General features: G+C 35.0%; 2 protein-coding genes across 3 annotated transcripts in view; one reads left to right on the plus strand and one right to left on the minus strand.

Moving 5' to 3' along the window:
- Cdkn3 (cyclin dependent kinase inhibitor 3) lies at window positions 1–16176 on the plus strand. 2 transcript variants are annotated; one of them, XM_047539659.1, is made up of 8 exons: window positions 1–75; window positions 2290–2372; window positions 4146–4201; window positions 4708–4752; window positions 6942–7164; window positions 10105–10136; window positions 10547–10650; window positions 12420–16176. In XM_047539659.1, exons 1-8 carry the CDS (start codon window positions 67–69, stop codon window positions 12504–12506), a joined length of 639 nt encoding a protein of 212 aa, XP_047395615.1. In that variant the 5' UTR covers window positions 1–66; the 3' UTR covers window positions 12507–16176. The 2 variants fall into 2 exon arrangements, with proteins under 2 accessions (XP_047395615.1, XP_047395617.1); XM_047539661.1 differs by lacking the exon at window positions 4708–4752.
- Cnih1 (cornichon family AMPA receptor auxiliary protein 1) overlaps window positions 13998–25367 on the minus strand; it is a 16710-nt gene continuing 5340 nt past the window's right edge. Inside the window, exons 3-5 of the mRNA XM_047539662.1 lie at window positions 21984–22096; window positions 20451–20594; window positions 13998–18422 (exon numbers count right to left, since the gene is read on the minus strand). Of these exons, the coding sequence (XP_047395618.1) occupies window positions 18395–18422; window positions 20451–20594; window positions 21984–22096 (285 nt within the window). The 3' untranslated portion in view covers window positions 13998–18394. The remainder of the gene's footprint in view (window positions 18423–20450; window positions 20595–21983; window positions 22097–25367) is intronic.

A 25367-nucleotide genomic window follows, 5' to 3' on the forward strand; every position in this document is an offset into this window, starting at 1 on the left:
GCAGCGACTGAGACGCGGGTGCTGCCGGGGGGAGGCGACACTGGTCAAGGCGTGAGGCGGCCAGAGATGAAGCCGGTGAGTCGGGTAGGATGGGACTTGGAGGAGTGAAGCTGCAGGGACCGGAGCAGTCCCTTAGGCCAGTTCTGAGACCGGGAGTACAGCCCGGGCTTGGTCGCGGCACGACTCGCGCAGTAACCGTCTTGTGGGTCGGGGAGGTGTCGCTTCCCCGCACCGGCCAGAGTGACCGCTGCGAAGGACCTAGTCCTCGCCGAGCAGGGTCGGAGGCGGACGAGGGAAGTCGGTCCGACACTCACTGTGTGCCAGTTGTGGGCTGTCACCTGCGGGTTTCTCATAAATCTCTCCAAAGCCTTGCAAAAGAAGGCCAAGTCCGGTTTTACGGAGGAAAATGAGTCGTGTTTCATCGTATCAATAAGCGTGATCTCCCACCCCGAAGGGTGTCTAGGGGCTGCCATAAACTCCCTAGGAAAACTATGAATGCGAATGTCATGCCCCGGCTTGTGGGCGACATCACAACTGCCGCCATCCCCCAGGAACACCTTGGCATTGTGTTCCTTTCCCCGAGATTCAGAATCACTGGGACCGGGGAAGCAGAAATGACCAGCCGCGTTAGAAAAAGAGGAGCTTTGATTAACCAAAATTGCTTTAAAGTAAAGGAAAAACAGACTTTGGCAAGGAGCTGGAGCCCCACAAAACTTACCTACCCTCCAGGTTGGCACCCTTTGAGGGCCTTCTTTGAGGTTCAGCTGATTATACTACAGTTAGATCCAAAGCAACTCAGATCTTCATTCACTCTGTCATGTGATCTTACAGTAACAAACAAGATTATAGAATATAACTTTAGAACTAGACAGGGCATTGGGTGTTTACACTTGCTAATCCCAGTTTCCATGTGGAGAGACATCAGCTGTCCTTAACTCCTGACCTCTCTTTCCATTTGTCCCCAGAAGGGAAGAGTAAGTTATCTGACCCTCGAGTTTGGGAGGAACTGAACACAAGTAGCTTAAACTTTTCTTCACTTCTCTCTCCAGATCTAAGTTCCTGCCTCTTTCTGGCCTATTCTCTTGTCACACAGGAGCCCTGGGTGTCCATCTGTGCCTGTAACTGGGAGGATTAGTCTAATTCTGGGGTGGAAAAGTGGCAAGTTCAGTCACTCATAGCTTTAAGTTTCATCTTCCATTTGACAATAAAAAACTAACATTTTGATCTCCATGTACCAATTCAATGTCTTATTTCTCAGCTGGTTCCAACTAGGAAGTAGGAAAAGGGCATTTTTAAAATTGGTCCTTTAAAATTCCTACAAAGTATCAAAGTCTTCCATGTAAAAATGCTACCTTCAGGATTGAGTTCCAACTGCTTAGATCAGCACACTGGGGCCATCTCAACAATTCTAGTCTGGTGATTCATAAAGTTGGGGGCAGGTTAGTTCATCTGTACTCTCTGATCCACCACCCCTCTATAGGAATCATTTTTTGAGAAACTACATCACTAGTTTCATCTCTTCTGTTTCATTTCTACTTCAACATCACAGTTCCTGAATACACAACCTTTCTCTTTTTGCCTTAAACCTAAACTTCCATGTCTGCCTAGAAACCTCCTGCTTTTCCTTCAAGCCTCAGAGTAAAACCATCTCTGTGAAGACTTCTCTAGCTTCCTAAGTTGTCAGTCACTCTATTCTCTGTTTTATGGCATGATGTTTCTTCTTCCATTTTAGCCCTAAAATCTTTCTTCTCCCGCTGGGGCATGGTGTTGCATACCTGTAATCCCAGCCACTCAGGAGGGCGAAGCAGGAATGCAAATTGAAAACCAGCCTCAGCAATTTAACAAGGCCCTAAACAACTTAGTGAGATCCTGTCTCAAAATAAAATCCTTCTCCTCCTGTAATCTATATATACACATCTGTCCCTACAACTACACTGAAGGCAAACTATTTACCTATGGATCTTCCCATCTCCAAAGCTTTGGCCAGTGCAGTTGTCCAAGAAATGTTTGTGAATGAGTAAACAAATCACTTCATATTTGAGAAAGACAGATAAAGGATAAACTGAAGTAGCTTGTGTACAACTATCTTTCCAATATGCAGTACTGTGATTATTAATAGGATGGTAAATAGTAATCATTTATCATGGATATTGCTGATCTGATAGTCCAGATTGGTGGCAGAATAAGTTGAAAATATGAATTCAGTAGGTGTTTAGGCCAGGGTCAGCTATGATAAAGCTATACATAAATATATTTTTATAATTATCTAACATAATATTCCTTTTGAAGCCTATTTCAATACAAGCAAGTGAGTTTGACTCCTCAGATGAAGAGCCTATTGAAGATGAACAGACTCCAATTCAGATATCATGGTATGTTAGCATTCCTAATCAATGATGAACTAAAATATTTTATATTGCATTATGCTCTTTATAGAATATAGTTCACATATTGAAAACATTAAGTGATTATCTTCTAATTACGTAATTCTAATCTTTGAGGCATCTTTGGACACTGTGATTTATTTACTATCTATAATATAGAACAAGGCCGTTTTGTTCTCCTTATTTATACATTGAGAAAACCTTAATAGACACAAATAAGTAAGGATGGATAAGGAGTAGAGGTAGGATTTTTAAATGATCTCCCACCAAAATCTACTTATTCTTTTAAGACAAAAGAATAGTATACCAAATATAGGATGAGATAATCATTTATTATTAAGTCAAATCCTAGATAATATTTAAACCATTTGTCATAGTAATGCATCTTTCAGTAAACTTTTTAAGACAAAATCCAGATAGATATAATAACCAAAAAGAATTTCTATTAAAAAAATCAATTTCCAAGTGATTTATGATTTTCCAGATTCTCTACAACCAAAAAATGCTTTCTCTTATCCCTGTGAATGTAATAATCTCTCCTCAGGAAAGAACCATCTCTACAGTAGGAAAGGAATACCCAATGGTGTTTTCTCTAAAGATCTTTTGTCCTGCCATCAAGTAGTACCTTTCATTTCCCCCTTTCAGCCCTTTTTAAACTCAAAAACTCATTTAATTTTTAATGTCATATGGCATTTATATGATGCCCCTGTTTTCCTCTAAATTCATCTCCTGACTTGCAGACAAGATGAGCCTCTGTCCCTAAGTACTGCAGACTGGGAATAGATATTATTTCATTTTAATCAAAATCCATTACAGCAGGAATGGGTAGCCTGTGGTTGTCATTATATGAAATTATATGTTAAAGTAGTAGTTCCCCCAAAAAATCTTAAAATAGTAATGTAAAATGAATGCTAAAGATGGCATTGTCAGATGCTCATATTTCAGTTCATTTACCTAAAAGTTACAACAGATCAAGCATCCCTAATCTGAAATCTGAAATGCTCTAAAATCCAAATACTCTAAAATGCCAACATGACACTCAAAAGGTTTTGGATTTTGGAATATTTCAGATGTCAGATATTCAGATTAGGGATGCTCAACCAATAAATCTAACTAACACAATCAAAAACTCCAAAATCTGAAATACATCTGGTACCAGACATTTTAGATAAGGGATACTTAACCTGCAATACAAAATATCTCATGTAACATCCCACAGGATAACTTGAGTACACTGTGTACTACCTATTGGCTACTTGGGTATTATTATCTTTATGGTAAATTTAAACTAACATACCATTTTAAGACTTAAATTGTAAGAAAGCAAATGATAAGTTTTAAAACTTATCATTTTAAACCTTTAAGTCTTTCTAAGCCTTTTTGTGACTCACCTATGGATATTAACTATGAATTTTTACTTTGTGACTTCTGTAAAACTTTAAAACACGCTTATGTGGTGGCAAGCATTCATGTTGATTAAGTTTCCATTTATAACTTATGGGAAGTGGAGTGTGGGTCCTGGGGATTGAACCGAGGACTTTGTGCATGCCAGTCAAGTGCTATACCACAGAGCTACATCCCCAGCCCTTTTTACATTTTATTTTGAGAGAGGGTTTTTGTAAGTTCCCCAGGCTATCCTCAATCTTGCAATCCTCGCCTCAGCCTCCCAAGTAGCAGAGATTACAAGCATGAACCACAGCACCTTACCCATTTATAACTTTTTTAAAAACTGAATTAAACTTGTTAAATTTTTCTTTTCAGGCTACCTCTGTCACAAGTGAATTGTTCTCAGTTTCTTGGTTTATGTGCTCTGCCAGGTAGGTAATACTACAGTTGTTTTCCTATTAATATATTTAGGAGAACTTTTTGACAGCTAACACATTATTCTGTGTACTACTGAGCAAGGAAAGAACCTCAGAGATCCGCACTGGGTAACTCACTTTGGAAGCCTTCATGGTTGGTTACAGATAAAGGTACATAGATCTACTCTTCAACCCTTCAGAGCTCTGCATTTCTGATTTACCTATTGTAATAGAACTTAATCCCTGGGGTACAAATGAGGCTGAGGACTACAGCTAGCTACTCATTACAGAAACACACAGAATAAAGAGTGCTGGCTTAGGAGTTTCTTTAGCTAGATTCTATAAATTCTTGTAATTATGTTCCTAAGAATCTAAGAAATTAAAATTCACATTCAAAATGGAATTGAAAATAAATGATCTCATGGAATGATTTTCTGAAGTAGCTATATATGTGTTTAAATGTGTTTGTTATGTATTGCCAAAAACTGACTTTATTTTACTTGCATTATTACTACTTATAGGTTGTAAATTTAAAGATGTTAGAAGAAATATTCAAAAAGATACAGGTAGGTGTAATATGAGACCACCATACTAATAGTTTTAAAAAAACTGAAAGTCTCTTTGTCAAAAGGAACAAACTGTAGTCTCTTCTCAATAAATATTTGATACTTTAAGTTTCAAAAATAAGCTTACTCTAATATTTGAAGATGTATTTGTGAGAGACCCAGAGAACTCATCATTTATCTCAACTTTGCTTTTCGTCAACTGCTGTATATTATATATATAAACTGTATTTGAGGTTAATATGTATAAGTTAAAGGTAGAAATTATATAAATAGGAAACTGACATTTTGTACTGTCTAGATCTTTGACCATTCTCTTCCTTGCAGACTTAACTGTGGTAGTAGGAAGCAAGCCCAAGCTGGGAACCCAGAGGCAGCAGTGAAATCATCCATCCTGGATAGGAAATTTAGAGCCAACATCTAGGTTGGGAATCAGAGTGGAAACTGGTCTTCTGTGCCCAAGGACATTCATAACATTGCAATTTCAAGTCTAATAAGAATTTTGATAATCTACCCCCATTTGTAATTTTCTTATAGTGTAATACTTACAAATGTGAATTTTTTCAAAATATTTTATTCTGATTGACCTGGAATATCTCAAACCTACTAGTCCCACCAACATCTTTGTACGACAGAAAATAAGAATATACGTATTGATTGATTCCGACCAATGTAGCTTTTTTAAACCTTAAAGTCTTTTTCTGGTTGTTCTAGAATATCAGTTTGCTAATGTACTTCATTTAATTTATTCCTTACCTCCCAAAAAGACTTAATGAGGCTAATAAATGAGATGACCTTTGCAGTTATTTATAATGATTTTCTGCTTTAGATAAACCCACTGTAATAGGAAATTTCTGTTTAGAGAACATTTAAGTTATAAAAAAAATATAATTTAAATCATTGGTTCAAGACCAAACTTGCACATTTTGGAATGCCTTATTAATTTAATAGCTTTTGTAAAGGGGGTTTTCAGTTTTTTTTCAATTTTTTTTTTTTTTTTTTTTTTTAAGTGAACTGGGATATACGCCCTGGGATCAACTCTCAACTCTCAGCACCACACACACATAACAAAAGGCATAGAATCTCCTTGCGGAAGTTACCATGGCATCTCCTCAGAGTCCTTTCTAGGAAAGTCTGAAATATACATATAGTAATTATTCAACATGTACAACATACCTAAATGCTTAGGTATGTTAATCACAGGTTGAATCCTTGCTTACCAATACAAAAATATAATAGTTTTATCAGGAACAGCACTGTCCAATACAAATATAATGGAAGTCATATCTGTAAATTTACATTTAAAAAAGTAAAAATAGGTAAAAATAATCTTAACAATATCTTTTATTTAAGCTCATAAATCCTAAATATTATCATTTCATCAACTTTTAAGTATAAAGCAAATATTTAATGAGATAGTAATTTTTATGTGCTTAGTCATTGAAATTAGGTGTGTCTTTTACAGTACATCTCAGTTTGGACTACTGCCTTTCAACTGCACATCTAGAGGGTCATAAGAAAAAGGCACTTCGTACCTCAGTGGCTAAATGTTCTTGGATTTGGGGGTGGGGCAGGCTTAAATTAGCCAGGATTATTTATTCTGAATCTAATGTTCTGGAGTGAATTGCCCTAAGGAAGTTTCAGTGGGTAGAATTCCTATAGTAATATTTCTTGGTTCTTAGAGTGAAAATAATTAAATCATGTACAGTTAATGCTTTATTTCTAGAGACCTGGTCCATAAAATTAAATATTGAGTGGTGTGGTGTAGAACAGATATGAGGGAAAAATACAAGAACTCTGGTTGGAGATTTTATATACAATGCTTGCCGTAAAATAAACAGTGGAGTGATTAGCAAACACAGTTGATGTGGGAAGGAAAAAAATGTGCCACCATTCCTTCTCAGGAGTTTATAAGTATTATATATTTTCAGATTTATGTTAAAGCAGTATTATAAACTTTTTTTTTTACAAGAAAAGCAATACACGATACAAATGACTCATCTTGGAATTTAGTACAAAGCATTTTGACTTAAAAATCACTCAAGTTTAATGATTCAGGCATTTCAAATTTATAAGTTATCACTTGTTACTAGTTTGGCTTAAGAAACTTAACTCCATATTCTCCCTCCTGAGTATATTTAAATTTGTAATGTTTTATGTGTATGTGTCTGTGTATCTTGGTCTCTTGGCAGAAGAACTAAAGAGCTATGGTATACAAGACATATTTGTTTTCTGCACCAGAGGGGAACTGTCAAAATATAGAGTCCCAAACCTCTTGGACCTCTACCAGCAGTATGGAATTATCACTCATCACCATCCAATCCCAGATGGAGGGACTCCTGACATAGCCAGCTGCTGTGACATAATGGAGGAGCTTGCAATCTGTCTCAAAAATAACCGAAAAACCTTAATACAGTATGTTCTCCATTTCTGCATACACTACATAAGAAATGTCCCAGTCAAAATGATTTCTCAAACTGTTCAGTTATTGCCTACCGTATATTTTTGTTGTAAGGACTCAAAGGATATAATGCATGGAAAGTGCTAACACAATGCCTGGTACAAAGTAAGCACTCAGATATTTATTGTTATTACTTTTCAAGAGTAAGAACAATAAATAAGTAGAATTGGAAATTTTTAGAATAAGATTACAGGCCTTTTACCCCCTTTATTTTTGTCTTAGATCTTAAGTTGCAATTTGGGTACCACCACCACCACCACCACCACAAAAACGTGGGGTATTATTACATACCATTTACTTGTCATTTAGGCAATCAGTTGCTTAGTTATTTTCAATAGCAAAAAAGTCAATTTTTCCCAAAATTTACAGCAAATAAATCATCTCTTTAATCAATGAACAATCTTAAAGAATATGACTTGAAAATTGTTTGATGATATGAATTTGTTACCAGAATGAAATGGGACTCTGTCAGTGACTATAAAAAACACAAGCTGCTGTTATAAATGTTTAAAACAAAATAAAATGGGTTAAGGAAAGGAAGAGAAATGAGTTAAAAATGGGGAGAGGCTGGGCATAGTGGTGCAAACCTGTAATTCCAGCAACTCTGACAAATTCAAAACCCACTTCAGCAACTCAGCAAGACCTAAGCAACTCAGCAAGACCCTGTCCCTAAATAAAATACAAAAAAAAAAAAGGACCGGGGATGTGGCTCAGTGGATAAGAACTCCCTGGGTTCAATTCCCAGTTCCAAAAGAAAAAGTTGCTTGGATAAGGGTAGAAGAGAGTGGCAATGGACAGCAGGTTGTAGCATTAGAAATGGTACTGTGGATGGTTTATACCATAGATGATCTTCCAGAAGTGCAACAAAGCAAAGGAGAGCTCAAACTAGTCCTTAACTGTGTTTGTTGTACATTCCTGTAACCTAATAAGCCACCTCATGCTTACTGAACAAAGTAGGGTATTAAACAGTGTGATTACCCCAAAAACTCTAAGGTGCCTCAAGTCATTGCTTTGAGTTCAAGGTATACAAACTCGGGGCTGGGGAGATAGCTCAGGTGGTAGAGTGCTTGCCTTGTAAGCACAAGGCCCTGGGTTCGATCCCCAGCACCAAAAAAAAAAAAAAAAAAAAGGTATACAAACTCTACCAAACAGCTGTGTAGTCTCAGGACCCTGTGAAAGGACAAATCCAGCCAACTTCTCTTAAACCTCATGCCAACAGTACCAGTTCCAAAGGCAAGCCTTACTAATATAGGGTCTTTGGTGACAAAACACCTGTTTGTGGCCAAACTAAATTTGATATAAACAGAATTAAAGCTGGCAGAATGGGTAATAAGAACTAGAGGCTATTCTACATTCTATGGTTTCCAAACTTTCTTAAGCATAGTCTCTCATCTAGTTCTAATTATAAAAGCAAATTTTCAAAATAGATTCAGTTATTTCTGCTTAATTTTCTGGTAACTATAGGCAAAATAGTAATTAAATATAGCCAATGAAAAGTGTTCTCCAATTTTTAGATCCATTTTTAAAAAATCCAATTCTGAGACTTTTTTTTTTTTTTTTTTTTTTTTTTTTTTTTGGTACTGGGGATATAACCCAAGGGGCACTTAATCACTGAACCACATCTCCAACCCCTTATATTATTTGAAACAGGGTCTCTCTAAGTTGCTGAGGCTGGCTTTGATCTTGCAATCCTCCTGCCTCAGCCTCTTAAGCCACTGGAATTACAAGTGTGCACTACCACACACAGAAAAAAAAAAAAATTTTTTTTTTTTGAAAGTAGCTTCTACTGAAGTTTCTGAAGACCAACCAAAGAGACTTGGTATTGACGCTTAACAATTTTTACCCTAGCAGGTTTTGTCAAACTAAATGCCCTGACATTTGAACAGAATATAAATGAGATGGACAGGCATCTGGGTGAGCTTGCATCTGTTGAATGTTTCAGGCTCCCATAAAAAACCACATCTGATGACTGGAATTTTGCCTTGTTCTAGAACTTTCAAAGGTCTTATAATAAGTTTGTTTGGACAAAAATAATGTCCTATCATTCTGCTATTTTAAATGCCCAGATTACTAGACAGATGTAGAGCTGTAGAATTTATCCCTCAGAAAGAGGGCATGCTTATTTTTTTCCCTGGGCCTATTCTCTGCTAGTGCTCTCTGGCTTGTTCTGCCTGGACATTTTCAGTCCTTTATGGAATCAGTGAACACAGTTGCTATTGTTTTACATTGTTTCCTTGGGCTATTGTAACAAAGTACCAAAGACTGATGGCTTGTACAGAAATTCATTCTCCCGAGTTCTGGAGACTAGAAGTCCAAAAGCAAGGTGTCAACAGAGCCATGTTCCTTAAGACTGGGTGGAGACGTCTTCTTTGCCTCTTCCCAGCTTCTGATGGTGGCCATCAATCCTGGGTGTTTCTTGGGTAGTAACTGAATCACTCTGGTCTCTGCTTCTGTCACCACAGGATTCTCCTTGCGTGTCTGTGTCTTCATGTGGTGTTTTCCTTTTCCAGGGACACTAGATAAATGGTTTTGTACAGATACAGAGTTTGTCCTGTAACTACTCAGGTTTTGTCTAAAAGAGAATAATCGAAGAGGCAGTTTGTAAAAATAGATCGATTTCTACCAATCTAATAACATGCTCCATTGCTCAGATGTGGATCTTGGGGTTTAAAGAAGTCATATTAAGGACCCCATCTACCTTGACCCTTGGAAGTGTTCTGCATACCTCTCCACAAATAAATAAGCAATCAGCTTTTGATTAAACAGTATTAATCTCTGTGCAGAGTGCTGTGCTAGGCTTTGGAGTTTTAGATAGTAGGCAGGAAAAGCAAGCTTTTAGTTGTAACTTTGGATGCAATGACAATGTATAAACTTCAAAACTATTTCCTTTTCAGCTGTTATGGAGGACTTGGGAGATCTTGTCTTGGTAAGAAACACATTTTCATAATAACTTTTTAAACCTCCAAGTAGGAAGTAGACTTCTGTTTGAACACATTATAAGCAAAAGAAGTCAGTCACAAAAGATTACATATTGTATACCATTTATGTGAAATGTTCAGAATAAGCATATCTATAGAAACAGATTACTGGTTGCTTAAAGCAGAGATTAATGGGATAATAGGAAATGTGATAGCAAAAAGTCACACAGCTGTTTTCTAGTGACAAAAATGTCCCAAAATTGACTGTAATGATGGTTGCCACATGTGAATAGACTAAAATTCACTGAATTGTATACTTTGAGTCTTCTATACCAATATAAATCTAGTTAAATATCAAATGTTTTACCCTATCTCTAGTTTTTTAATAATATATCATTTTTCTGGCATGTTCTTTTAGTAGCCGCTTGTCTCCTTCTATACCTGTCTGACACAGTGTCACCTCAGCAAGCCATAGACAGCCTGAGAGATGTAAGAGGATCCGGGGCAATACAGACCATAAAGGTGAGGCACTTGACTCTTCCTGTTTGACTGCAGTTAGGGGCGGCCTGTTACAAAGACAGTGTAACAAATAACCAAAGGACACTGGATGAAAATCCAAAGCGTGCTATTGGTCAAATACACCTGTTTGTTATTTTTTAATAACAATATTTAAATGTAACCCAGATATCTACAAAAGCTCAGTATTTTAAACAAAATAATGAAAATTTTAAACTTTCAACTTTACTCTTTCAGGATCTACTATTGCAGTTTTGTTCCCCATTCAGTTCTAGGAATGGATCATCTCACTTGGAATGAGATGGTTACTATAAATTTGGTATATTCTTGTGTAGATTTTTACTCAAGAGCTAAAGATCCTACTATATCAAAATGTTGAACAAAGATTTATAGTATTAAAAATGTAAAGCAATATTAATTATCTTTAACTGTGGATATCTGAAGTGACCTCTTCCACGCTTACCTTGCCCTTAACACTTCAAAACACTTGCAGTAGCAATGCTAAATAAGTGTATTATATATTAATCATGATACCAAAAAGATTCTGCCGATTTCACTTTATTTGTAGAACTATAATGCTAATTTGCCTTCTTTTTCCAAGCATCCTGTCTCAGCTGTAGGACTAGATCATCAGAGGAGTGAATGCTAAAGAATCCCGGCCATTAATGCAGCTCCCTGGGCTTGAAAGTCTATCTTGCCAGGGATGGGCTTGGTCTAATCCAGTATCATACATGGTGAATCACTAATTACTGAGAAATTCACCAAGCAACCTGATTCTCAAGGATTAAATAAGGTCATTCACAAAACAATTCATACAAGGTTTGCTTCACAGTATATTCTGAAGAGAATTCCCCTTATGTTAAAATCAAATGATGTTTCAAATTCAGGAAGTTCAAGTCTCTTTGAAACAAAATACATGGTCTGATCTATGAATGAATATGCCCGTTTTCCATATTTAATATTGGAAAAAAATGAAGCCCACATTAGTATGGGCTGTCGATTCATCACCTGGGCATTCTTTAACCATCTCTGTGCCAATGTAAGGTGGCAGTGCATGGTTTCAGTGTCTCAGAATGATGACAGTGACTTGGAAGACTGAAGCAAGAGGATAGGAAGTTCAACCCAGACAAGGCAACTTAGTGAGACCCTGTCTCAAAATGAAAAATAGAAAGGTCTGGGGATGTAGCTCAGTGGTAGTGCACCCCTCAGTCCCCCGTAGTGCACACACAAAAGGAACAATATGAAATGATTGGCAGAGTGAACATATTCTTTGGGAAGCTACTTAAACTTAAAATAAATTTTAAAAGGCTTTTATTTTGCTTACCTGTTAAGATTAGTGATTTTGGTTTTAAAAATATTCTCCAAGGGGCTGGAGTTGTGTCTCAGTGATAAAGCACTTGCCTGTCATGTGTGAAGCCCTGGGTTCGATCCTTATTTCATAGAGAAAAAGCATTAGCAAATATAATGCCCTTATTTATTGCTTTTAATCTCATTTAGCCCTGCCAATATAGGGAGAAAGGATTCTACAAACTCATAAAACATTCATACAAATTTCATGCTTTTGAATTTTGAAATTTTTAAAGCAATAGCTTTTCATACTGTATGCAGTTTTATCTGAAGATAAACTTCCCCAAGTTACAGATGTTTCCTTACCCAAAAAGATGTAGAATTGTTCTTAGCAGTTGTTTTTGTGATTCCTCATTCCTGCTAGTATTGTGTATACTTTGGTAACTAGTTTTCTACAATGTATTTCAGTGTATCTTTGCTTTTTGCAGCAATATAATTATCTTCATGACTTCCGGGATAAACTAGCTGCATATCTATCATCAAGAGATTCACTATCAAGATCTGTGTCAAGATAAAGAGTTTCAAATAGCATATATGCGACCATGTCTGAAATTTGAATACTCTAGCATAATTTGTGTTGAAACCAAACTACTTGCGTTATCAACTTCAATGTAAATGTATATATGCAGATATCCCTAAAGCTTTTATTGACAAAATTCATTGTGTCTCTTTCACTCATAACATATGACAGAAAATTTGGTATACGGTTTTCCTTTTAGAAATGCACTGGCTGCTCTTGTATACTTTACCTATTCTAGGTGGGTAAACATACAAATCTTATTATTTACATGTTTGCCTCATTTTACTACTGGTAACTATGAGTTGGCATATGACATTTTAAGTATGAAGTTTTTGTATGAATATTCACGCTGAACTTTTAAGTAACTTTCATCCTCTATTCCTCCTGAAATTCTTTCATTGTTTTTTCTACTACATAGACTTATAGAATAAAAGATCCTGTGAGTCTTCTAGTCACCTCCCACCCTGCACTGGATCAATTCCAACAGGTGTTTATCCCACATCTGCTGGAACTTTTTCAGAGAGGAGGAATTCATTGGTTCAGACAACTGCTCCATTTTTACAGCATTCATTTTTCTACCCTAAACACTACACAGAATGAACTTTAATCCTTTCACTCTTACAAAGTATTTGGTTACAGATTAATAATCTCTAATTTTCCTATTCCTTCACCTCACGCTATACTACTGAAACATTTTGTCTTGAAGTTCAACTTTGAGTTATTCAAAACAATTATTTGGGTTTTAAACAAGGATTGTCTGGGTCAAAGCCACCAGATATTGGTGGTTGCAGTACCACATCCATATGTAGGTCCATGGCTTTCTTGGCCATGATTCACAAAGGTGAATCAATGGTCATTGGCTACTACCAACTCACAGGCACTTCCACAAAAGAGAGTCTCATCACAGCAAAATTTAAATTAATCATAAGATGCGGAAAATTCTTCCTTTGTCTCACACTGTTCTTGCTGATGAACTACTTGAATTTCATTAAGAAAAACTCCAAAACAATTACTAGTACTGTTTGGGGACTTCAGATAAGAGCACAGAATGTTCTATAATACAAAATCAATATTTTAATACTTTGATATGTGCACACTGCTTCTAGAACTTAAGATTTTATCAGAATACTAAGGAAGATGGGAGTATCAGCTATCCTGCCAGTATTTAATGTTTAACCTAGGGATTTCTTATCTCAGATCATAAATGCCAAAAATTATGGCTAAAGCAGTTTTTATTTATTTGTTTGCTTAAGAGTACAGGCTGCAACCATAGATTGGCCTTCATGATTTTTCCATATAACCAAGTACAATTTAAAATCACAATACCTGTGAAACTTTAGTCACTATATGTAACTGACATTTACAAATCTAATATTACCAATCTCCCCATATAAATACAGAACTTACTCATGAATACCAGGGAAAATATTGACATGGATTAATCAAATCCTTTAATAATCAATTGAATTTTCAAAGTGCATGCATCTCAATTTCCATAACTGCATATTAAGCCTTCTATATTCAAAATGCTTGATTAAACTATTTCAAAGCCAAGTATACAAGAAAACATCTAATTATTCCACAACAAAGAAACATGGCATGACACTATTCTGAAATAAAATTGTCCAGATAAATTTAATAACATGTAATTCCAGTATTCTAGGAGAAGTATTTTCTCTGCCTGAACTGTGTCCCCCCAAACAATGGGTGGGAGAGGTGGACACAACAGATTCAATCATTATCCATAAATTACACAAAGAAATATTTGAGACTGTTTTTATTAAATGTACAAAAGCAAAATAACCAGCTCTAAGGAGTAAAGTAGGGCTACTTAAGAGTATTTTCTTTGGACAGTGATACAGCACCACCAAGCTTAAGATTTTAACAAATCATGAGTAGAGATAGCTAATCACATTTAATGTTTCTCTTAGTAGTTTTAGGGTTTATATAATAATCCATTTAAGAAACTTCTCCAGAATACATAAACATGATAACCAAAGAAATTTTAATATTTAGAAAAAGCATTGTACAATATAATCAACATGAGAGATGCAATTCATTCCTTTACAAGTCAAGATGTCTTCCATCTTTTTTACAATGTGCACTAAGAAAATTAATGCAGAACAAAACCCTCACTCCAACCCTACTAATTGATATCCTTACGTGGTTAATACTGTTTTCCAAAACAAGAAGTTTTTTACTTCTTTTAGACACTTATCTTTAGAACTCTGAATGTTAGTCAAAGTAAAATTGCTGTAAGAAATATAGTCAATATATCTAGAAATAGAACCACGTTTTTTTCTTTTGTCATCACTCTGAGGTATTAGTTCAGAGCCATCTCCTAAGTTATATTACTAGTACCACAGACTTTGATGGGTTTGAGCAGAAGAACTTAAAATTATGAGACTATCAATAAATAGTTTTCAGAAAGGATGAACATGAGTACTTCTATGAACAATGCTAGACAAGGTACCAATATTTTTCTTTCCTCTCCAAAATGAGGGAAATTGTTTTCAAATATTTGTCATCAAAATTTCTGACTTACAATTATACAACCGATTAATAAAAGATACTTGTGGAGGTTAAATGATATAATTGGATGTATACCTTTTAATATAAATCATTATTTGAATGGGCTTCATATATCATAGTGTTGTGATATATTCACACCTTTAACAAAAGCTCACCCATGCAGGGTAGAAAAAGATACGCAGATGTCATTAGTTACTCCATGGCAATGATATTCCATGAACACTCACTACTCATAAATATATAATTAGAGAAATGTTATACAAAGAGAAGTATTTGCCACATAGTTTTATTTCCTTTCTATGCAAGTATTAGACATACCTTCAAAGTATGTGGATTTAGGGAACAGAGAAGAGCTCTGTAAGCTATTAGCATAAATGGTCCTCAAGTTGAAAAACACAAAACAAACTTTCAAACAGGATCATGCAGCAAACCACCCTGTACTTTGTTGCCTGAGAAGAGATCATTATCACAAATGTTTTACTAGTACTCAAATATAATTTAAGAGAGATTTGTCTGGTCATTTCCGATTACTTTCCCTTCCCATTAAAAATAACTCAAACTTCTCATTAGCAGTCTGTCTATGGCCTGGGGCAAAACTCTCCTTTACCCTGCAATGAGGAGTGAGGGGGATCAGTTAAGCATTGTGAAAACCATCAAATGTCATTAATAGCATTTAGATACAGGTATTCAATAGTTCTACCCCTACATCTACTCGGTACTAAAGTGACCTATTACCATAATATAGTATTACTCAACAGAATAACTGCTAAACAGACTACATTTATAACCCTTTCAGGAGAATCTGTAGTATCCATAGCAACAAAGAGGTGTTGGTAATAGCTATAAATGTAGTTATACTAGATGCAATAAAATAGTGCAAATGGGGAAAATGCTTTGTGAGAGCTACAAAGCTCAAAAAGATAAAATGAAGCATATAATATCAAAAGTAATTGTAACAAGGAAAAAATTAAAAGAGTAAGCATTTTATGTAAACTGGAAAGATTACAAATCCAGGCTAACTATGCCTCAGCTGAAACTACAGAAACAACAGAAATAAGGCTAGGGCCCTCCCAAACAGAGAAGAGAGCAAATCCAATTCAGAGCAAGGAAATGAGCCAATAAAATACTGTCAGACATAAGTATTTTTTCTGCTTTTACAAAACACTGAAAAGGCAAAAGTGGAAAGATATTATTAGAGCATCCAGGTACTCAATCTTCTAATCACTGACTTACCTAGGCACTAACAATCTACCAGTAAAATGGATGAACCTCACTGTGGAGATCTTTGAGTAATCAGATGAGGACTATATTGAATTTTCACAGCATGAAAATATGGCTTCCAAACAAGAAGTTTTGCATTAATCCTGGAGAAGATTTATAGATTATTATAAGGATGTGTGCTAAAACTTACAAAACAAAGTAGTATTTGCTAAGAAAGCACGGGTTCATGAAAACACTTTGACAGGAATATTAAAATTACAGTTCCAGGAAATCTATCTGTATTGTAGACTTGGTCAGGTCTCCCATAATCAAAAGTACTATGGGAGGGAAAAAAAAAAAAGGAAAATGAAGTGTGGAGGCTGATACAATCAAATGGATTAGAAACTAACGACTGCATGAAATCTTCTGTGTCTAGCACATGCTCAATAATAATTTACTGCACAAATTGAAAAAGTCCCTTTAGGTGTTCTCCAGATTATAAATTAAAAGATCATTAATGCTTTCCTTGTTATGAAATGGTTTGACTCTCCTCACCCTTCTGGTTCTACATTCTCTTCTTCACTGTACTCACCCCAATTACCTAATCCCAAAATGTTGTTACTTTCACAAAAGTGAAGAAGCATTATTTCCAAGCATTTTTCCACTTGTAGAGAATAAATAGCAACTAATACAAGAAGTTCTTAGAATCAAACTTCCACACAATTCCATAAACTCCCTTGGTCATTCTGGGAATTTCTATATATTGGTTATCTTCCTTTGATCCTTTGCTCAAGAAACTTCTGAACCACTTACATTATTTTCCACTGCTTCAACTTTCTCATCCCAAATAAATCACAAGAATGCTTATAAAAGCACAGTAGCCATAATTTACCTTCTTCATGAACAAAGAAGCAAAAACTCAAATTTACATGTCATTTTACCTTAAAATGAACCATTTCGAAAAGGAAAACAAAACTTAAAACATTTTAAGTGCTACAATAATTTTTTTTAATTGGCAAGAGAAAGGATGATGCTACACCATCAATAGTTAGGAATCTTTTCAAATGACAACAGAAGATAACATGGCTTTGGCTTGGCCATTTAAAAATCTTCCTTGTTACATCTGGGAATGGTATTTTTAGAAAAACTACAATGTAATATTCTTTTGTTTCTAAATGATAATCATATGTCTCTATTATGGATCTAGCAAGTATGAGGAATAGCTATTTGTAATCTTTAAAACAATGCACTGAAAATGAGTCTTAATTTCAGAGTTTTATTATATTGCACTAAAGGAACAGCAGGATGGTTATACAATTTTCTCTCTCATTCAGTTTTGAAAATCTATAAGTACTTGCAAATTCTTAAGAATACCTTTACCACCAGATTAAAACAGAGCATAATATAACCAATTTCTTAATAAGTAATGTCTTACAAATAAAAACACATTTAAAATAGCTTTAAATGCATTCTTCACAAGTAATTCAGTATATATTTTTATATCACATTCACTTATGCTTAAGAATTAAAGCAAGTCTATTACTCTGATGGAGATATGGGAAATCTTTCATTCATGCAATATACAGGGATAATATTCAAGTTGAAGGGAAAAAAAATCCCACTCTTCTTATTTTTGTAAATGTATCCATATATAATCATCTACATGATAAATGAGGAAACCTATAAAGTTTCCCACAAGTCAGATACATATTTTCAATTCATCAGAAGCACCTGATATCTATAGCTAATTTATAATTAGATGGCATTTCAATAAAACCAAAATGGGCCCTACAAGCTCCTATAAACAAAAGCTTCCAATGGACTAAGGACAGTCAGTAATTAATGCAATCATTTGGAGGATTATGGCTGTTCCTTAAGGAGTGCAAGTTCAAACCTGTCAACACCAAAGGTAATCATTTTATATTAATTTATACATAATTCCATTTAAATTCTTTATCCAAGTATAACATATGAAAACAGTCTTTCCACAAGCAAAAAATGTGGAAACATTTAAAAAATAAGGAGTCATTTTTTAAAGTAACTGATCAGATTCCATAGGCTACTCTTGGAAACAGGATCTTGCTGGATAGAATCCCCTCATTTGGTGGCTGTTGCATGCACTTAACTGCACCAGTTCTTCTGTGTGTTGTTCTAAGAGCTCACCAAAACATAGATCATGCTGAAAAGAAGAGAGAAACTATTAATTCAAACATTCCTAATTATAAAAACTAAGAGCACAAAAAATTGAGCATGCTTTATATAGCAAACTAGTATGTGGTACCATACCACTACAGAAAGTGAAAAGACTAATGACAAGTTCAGTGTGATTTTAATTTACATTTATGGACTTCTGCCTAACACGACTTGGCTCAGTGCATGTGCTATAGTTGTCCCCCATTTCCTTTCCAATTTTAGCACGCAGAACAGCACAGCTGAAAGCTTAATAGGGATCCAAGCTTAGAGAAGCAATCTAAAACACACTTTGGAGTTGAATCTAATAATAGGAGTGAGCATCTCTAGAGAGTTCACTTTGTGCATTATCTCACTTAATCCTCCAAGCAGTCCTAGAAGGCAGGTACTGTTACTATTCCTATTTTATAAAAGGGAATTGTCAATTGAGGAACATTTACATTAGAGCCTATTGCTTACAGCCTTTCTTTAGTAGGAAAGGCTCCAAAGTAGAAACAGGGTTTAAAAAGGAACAAACCAGCAAAATAAAAGGCAGTAATAAGCATTTGATTTAGGCCTACAAAGTCCAAGAGCAATTCTACATAAAGAGTGAGGTGGGAAAGGCACAGAGGCATGGTTTAGAAAACACATTTATATCTCTAAATGGAAATATAAAGCAAGGAGTCGAGAAAATTTGATAAATGAGTTTTAAAACAGTGCTGCCATATCCTGGTGAACATTTTCCCACAATTGCACATCCCCAGCTTTATTATTCAATCATTCATTTCTTCTTTCAACAAATACATTTTAAATACCTACTATATGCCAACAGTGTTCCAGACATTGTTATAGAAACTTAAAAAGTGAAAATTAACAGGAAATTAGAACACATGGAAATTCACTGTTCAGAACCAATCACTATCTTTGTTTCATATATAAGTAACATCTATAGATGTACTAAAGGATATTCACTTTCTCAATTATAACCTCTGAAACAACTTTTTCCTAAATTTCAATCTAACGCTTTATTCATTCTTCCTTATAATGAAAACCTAAGTGATATAAAGAAAAACGTGAAAAAAAAAACCTGTAGGATAATACTTCACAAACTTTCAAGTAACAAAAAGAAGAGGGAATGGAAACTAATTATTTCAACAATTTCATCTTTTGTATTTTTTTAAAATACTTTGAAAATCAGTGGAAAAGCCCTCACCAGTATAGTTATACAGTTTAAAGAAAAATTCTAATTCCACACTTAACAATGTCCTTTTCTAATTTAATATGCAGTCATCTGACTGTTCTTACAGTACCCCTGAAATAGTGGTTCTCAACCAATGCACTTTTGCCCCATGGAGGCATGTAGCAATGTCCAGAGACATTTTTGATTTTCACAACTGGAAATGACTATCAGTGGTCTCTAGCAGGTAAAGATCAGAGTGTTCTAAACATTCTACACCTACACGGCAGCTTCCCACGTAAACAATGATCCAGCCCAGAATATCAAGAGTACCAAAGATAAGACTCCCAACCTAGAAGAACAAGGAGATGAGTCCATCTCAGTATAAAAGTAGAAAATCTGTTCCTACAACTGTGGTGTAGAACTGTCTATTTTGCTGGTCCCATTCAGATCAAACAAACCAGAAAATAAAGGGCAGAGCACACTGTTTAAGAGTGGTAAGGCAAAAAATTAAACAGTATGTCTGGGAAGATCCTGAAACCAGTTAAACACTTAATTTTGCAAAGTTGCACAGTCCTATCTTCTCAATACCATCACCATCATGGAGAACGAGAACTATTCTTTACCAGCTGAACATATCTGCAAATTTAGGAAGAAGTACCTCTGCATGCTGATTTGCTTTTTGACACATACCCGTGTATCTCTCTTTGAACGTGTGGAAATTTGCTGGTGTGCCCTGTGCTATTACCAGTTAGACACTAAGTTATTCTTCAAGTGGATTTTAAGGTGTTAAAACCATAATACCTACACACTTCTTAGGCAGCAAAGTAAAATTATTTTCATTTTCATATTTAAACTTACCCATACAGGTAGTAAAAAAATGCTAGAAGGTAAAAAGCTAACTTGCACCATCCTTCTTTCTGACAGTATGCTAGAATATCTGCATTCATGATGGTTGTAGGGTCATAGAGTCCCGGTCCACTCATCACTGGTCTGCTCATGTACCTGCAATAAACACAGTCTATTAGCCACTCAGAAGGGCAGCAAACCTTCAGGACAGGAAGGAGGGTTTTTCTACTCAAACATTTTGATACAATGAGAGGAGGTCTGAGAGGGAAGCTTTTACTCATAGGAGCTTTTACTTATAGAAGCAATTCTTTCCTTTTATCATTTTAATTTTAAAACTAGAGCCCCTAAATGAGCAGAACGGAATAGTTAAACAAATCATCTGGTATCTGCATTTTCAGAAAGCCAAGAAAAATAGAAGTAACTATAAAGGAAAAGGAAGTCAGGTTTTTCTCTTTTAACTTTTTATCTTGCTATCGTTTTAGACTTATGAAAAGGGTACAAGAATCCTTCGCCCAAACAGTCTAAACATTTCCATTTACCTCATCTGCTTTATCCTTGTATTTCTCATTTTACTTCTAACCATGAGTGCCTTTTTCTTTGAACCATTTCAGAATCAGGTGCACACATGATATCACCTTACTCCTAATATACTTGGTATATACTTCCTAAAATCGAAGGCAATGAGATTTCTGGCTTGCCTATTTAAAGCAAAAAACAATAATTCCATACAGGGTAGATATGAGTATTTGAAGTTATAAAATATGGTTATCTTCTAAAAATATATAAATGTTTATAAAGTCAAAGTAAATGTGGAGAAAAAAGAAACATGCTGTACATTTTTAGTTATATAAAATTTAAAGCAGACACAACTAATCTAAGTAGATAGAAGTCAATGGTCTTGGTAGGTGTGGGGGTTACTATTTGGCACAAGGGAGTCTTCTGGAGGCTGAAACTGCTGTGTGTCTTGACCTGTGTGGTGTTTCACAGGTGATGAACACAAAAAATTCATTAAGTTGTATAACACGGACTTGTGCACATTACTATACATAAATCACACTTCATCTATTAAAAAAATCCCTTTAAAAGGTAATGGCAGGGCTGGGGAGATAGCTCAGTTGGTAGAGTGCTTGCCTTGCGTGCACAAGGCCCTGGGTTCGATCCCCAGTACTGCTAAAAAAAAAAAAAAAAAAAAAGGTGATGACATAAGCTCTGTAAGATGTATTGACAGTTATTTGGTAATCCATTTGATAGTTTTAAAAATAAATACTAAAAATAAAAATTAAAATTAAAAAATAAATAAATAAATAAATACTAATTTTCAACTGTCACTTAGGTGAACAGGATATCACAGCATAATTAAACTGCAATTAGGAAAAATATTAAAAGTATATCTAGGGGCTGGGGTTTTGGCTTCGTGGTAGAGCGCTTGCCTAGCATGTGTAAGGCACTGGGTTCAATTCTCAGCACCACATATAAATAAATGAATAAAATAAAGGTCTACCAACATCTAAAAAAAATATTTTTTTAAATATATCTAAATATTACCTCCAAATATGATATGCCAAGAGGGGCATATTGAGACCCAGTGTAAGCCACTCTGCTGCACAAAGAAACATGACACAGAAGAAAGCATGGATGAGGTACTCTGGAAGTACAAGCTGGAAGAAAAACACAAGTCCGTTATGAAAATGCCTTGGCAGTCAGTCAACTGCTAATCTGAAAACCAGGTGGAAACCAAATTTCCATAACAAAAAAGCACTGTTTCCTTAGAATCAAAAATGAAAGATGCTATTGAGCTTTATTTCCACATTTAGCTTTTTATCAAAAGCAGAATTACAAGAAAATTAACCAGAGGATATATAGCTTACACTAAAAGAAAAAGATATGACTTAAAATTTAAAACTCAAATTCTTATTAAATCATACAAAGTTAACATTATGATTGTTCAGTTACTTGCTAGTCAGCTGGAATACTTTTTATTTCTACCACTCAAAAAACGATAAAAATACAAAAATGAGGTATCTGATCACATGCAACATGATTTTTTAAAAATTCGAAAAACAAAACTCCCCTTTAGAAGTTTATACATTAGTATTTTTAAGGCTTTAACAAAAACCAGGAATGTTACATATACAATATCTAGCAAATCACATCACATTATCACAAAAATAATTTTTCAATGGAAAGCCAACCAGCCAATAATCTCAGCACAGTCAGGGGGGAAGGAACACTAATATGCACAAATGCAAACAATGTGCTTTCTGCAATGTAGGAGGGAAAAGACTGAATTTTTAACCATGAAATTAGAATTTTCCAGGTTCCTGAATTCTCATCCTTACATTGCCTTTCAGTTCCTTTACTCCTGCTTGCCAGCAAAATGCTACAGGGCAGAAGACAAGGAAAAGTTCAGAACTCAAAAAGAGTAAAAATCTTTTGAAAGTAAGTAGTATTAAGTGAGAAAAATTAATTCAAGCAAAATGCTTTTTATAAAATGACCAAGACTTACTGCTTTATTTTAAATTATCTTTCGCATCCTAAAGATTTCAGACTAATGATTTTGTTAAATAAAAAGAATGAAACCTTTCACTGCAAGTTTCAGCCAAAACAACACTTCCCACAAGTCACAGCTATGAAGCCAGGTTCACAAATGTTTATTTCATACCAAGTTAAAATCATATAAATTCTCCACATAATCAGATCTTTCCTGAAGGGAAACCGTGGCTAAGAAAAATAATACAATTACACTACATATTGAAGTTCATTTTCTAACACTCCCAAATTGCTTTTTCCAATTGAAAGTTAGAGTGAACTTTTTTTTTTGGTGCTGCTGGAGATGGAACACAGTGCCTCATGCACGCTGGGCAAGTGCTCTGCCACCATGCTATCCCCAGTCCTGGAGTGCACTTTTTAGTGAATGCGATCGTAAATAAAATCCTGGTAAAAATCAACTAATCTATGCCACTAACCAGATATTTTCTTCAAATTTAAGCAATATAATAAAGAAAAAAGGTAAATTCTGCATATAAACTCATAAATAAATGAACCTTTAAACCAACATCTGTTTAAGACCAAAGTTCTCTAAACAAGTGTCCACTGGACATCTTTGAAATTGAACTATAATCAGAACAGACCAAGAAAAATACACATTAGGAACACCATTAAAGTTGCTTCTATAACACTAACTTAAATTACAGGTCTATTTCAGTCCTCTAAAATCAACTGATACCTAACAATACGAATTATCTTGCAAGGTCTCACCCTACACTTGGAGACCGAGGTATGAAGAGAGAATGATTTTGAAATCAGCATGACCCCTGCTGCACTTAAAACAATTTTATTAAGAGTGTTACAAAAAGGAACTGTGACTCTATCAGCCAAACATGAAATACAAAAGAAATTTCACTCCCTCCCTTCTCCTCAAAAAAAGTTCAGAAACATATTTTTCACATTTCTCATAAAAACTACTTCTTCAATGATAAAATTTCACAAGTACCACAAACATTTTTTTACTTAGGAACCAAAGTGTTCACAAAAAACTAGTATCCAGATAAAAATACCTCATGCAAATATGGCTGAAATGACAGAACTTAAAACATGCAAAAACATAATACTCCTGTTATAAAGTTCACATTTTAAAAAATAATATTTGTCTTCCCCCATACTTTGGCAGAACTGTCACAACAAACTTAAATAGGGAAAACTGTCAGATGCACTGCTGTTCAGCCAATTATCGGCACCCTATCCAAAATGCAACTTGTGCTGCTTTAATACCGTCCTTCAGACCTCCTGCAGAACCATGATGTCCCCAAGTACATCTTTTCTCAGTGAGAATTTCTTTCCATTAAGAAAAGCCAGGAATCACACAATGTATGTTAAAATGAAATGAATCACTCTTAAAAGTTACACTTAGGAAAACACAAGAACTTCAGCTTCAAAAAATCAGGCTGTCTGGGTTCAAATTCTGGTCTCTACCTTAGCTATGTAACCTTCAGCAACAAGCTTCAACCTTTCACAAAGCAGCTCAGTTAAGGGTCCTAATCATGAAAATAACAATATACCTACCTATTAAGATTGTCATGAAAACTGTGAGAAAAGAAATCCAGAGAATGTGCTTACGAGCACAGACCCTGGCACCCAGCAAAGTGCCCAGCTGATTTCAGCTATTTAATAATTTCAGCTATTTAATCATCATTTGGTTATTTCAAGTAATGCAAAGTAAAAAGTCATACAATGCTATTAAGCAAAAGGAGAAATTTCAGTTTCTTAATTTCTTGGTAGCAATTAGTTTCAACTACTAAGGTAAAATGTTTTAGAATACAGAGTACTTTCCAATCAGGCGAGTCATCATCTCATGTTTTGTTTCCTAAGAGCAGAGAAACAGCTAGTAAGTTAAAACTTTTAACTGTACTTACATCAAAATCTTACTACAACAGTGCCCTAAGAACAAACTAGAAATCTATTCCATCATTCACATTTGCCTGCAAAACAATGATAAAGTAGTAAACTGAGTTTATAGGTGCTTTTCCAGATAAGACCTTCTACTACACTAGAGTATTAAGAGTTTGACACAACTACAGTGTACATAAACTCTCTTCTTCAATAAGTTATTTTTAAAGATGAAATACTTACTTGATAAACCAACTGCTTTCTTAAAAACAACTTTTCAGTTTCTGACCAATCAGGCAAAATCAAACGCAGAGATTAAAGAAGACTCCTCCTAAATGAAGCAAAATATATATATACAAAAGCCCCTAACCATAACGGCCACATTATTACTAAATCCATCACAGCTCAGAACTTAGGGTAAGAAATTTAGAGTGGATAAATACACTAGAAATAACTACATAAACATTTAGGATATGAATTGTTATCTACAAAATTCAGACATCTAAAATCCAAAGGACAGCATTACTACAAGATTCCAGAACA

Source organism: Sciurus carolinensis, chromosome 2, assembly GCF_902686445.1.
Source record: "Sciurus carolinensis chromosome 2, mSciCar1.2, whole genome shotgun sequence".
In the NCBI taxonomy this organism is placed as follows: Eukaryota; Metazoa; Chordata; class Mammalia; order Rodentia; family Sciuridae; genus Sciurus; species Sciurus carolinensis.

Coding starts and splice junctions, on each gene's coding strand:
- Cdkn3 (XM_047539659.1), top strand. Junction 2,373..4,145: donor ACTCCAATTCAGATATCATG/GTATGTTAGCAT, acceptor TTTTCTTTTCAG/GCTACCTCTGTCACAAGTGA. Junction 4,753..6,941: donor AAATATTCAAAAAGATACAG/GTAGGTGTAATA, acceptor GTCTCTTGGCAG/AAGAACTAAAGAGCTATGGT.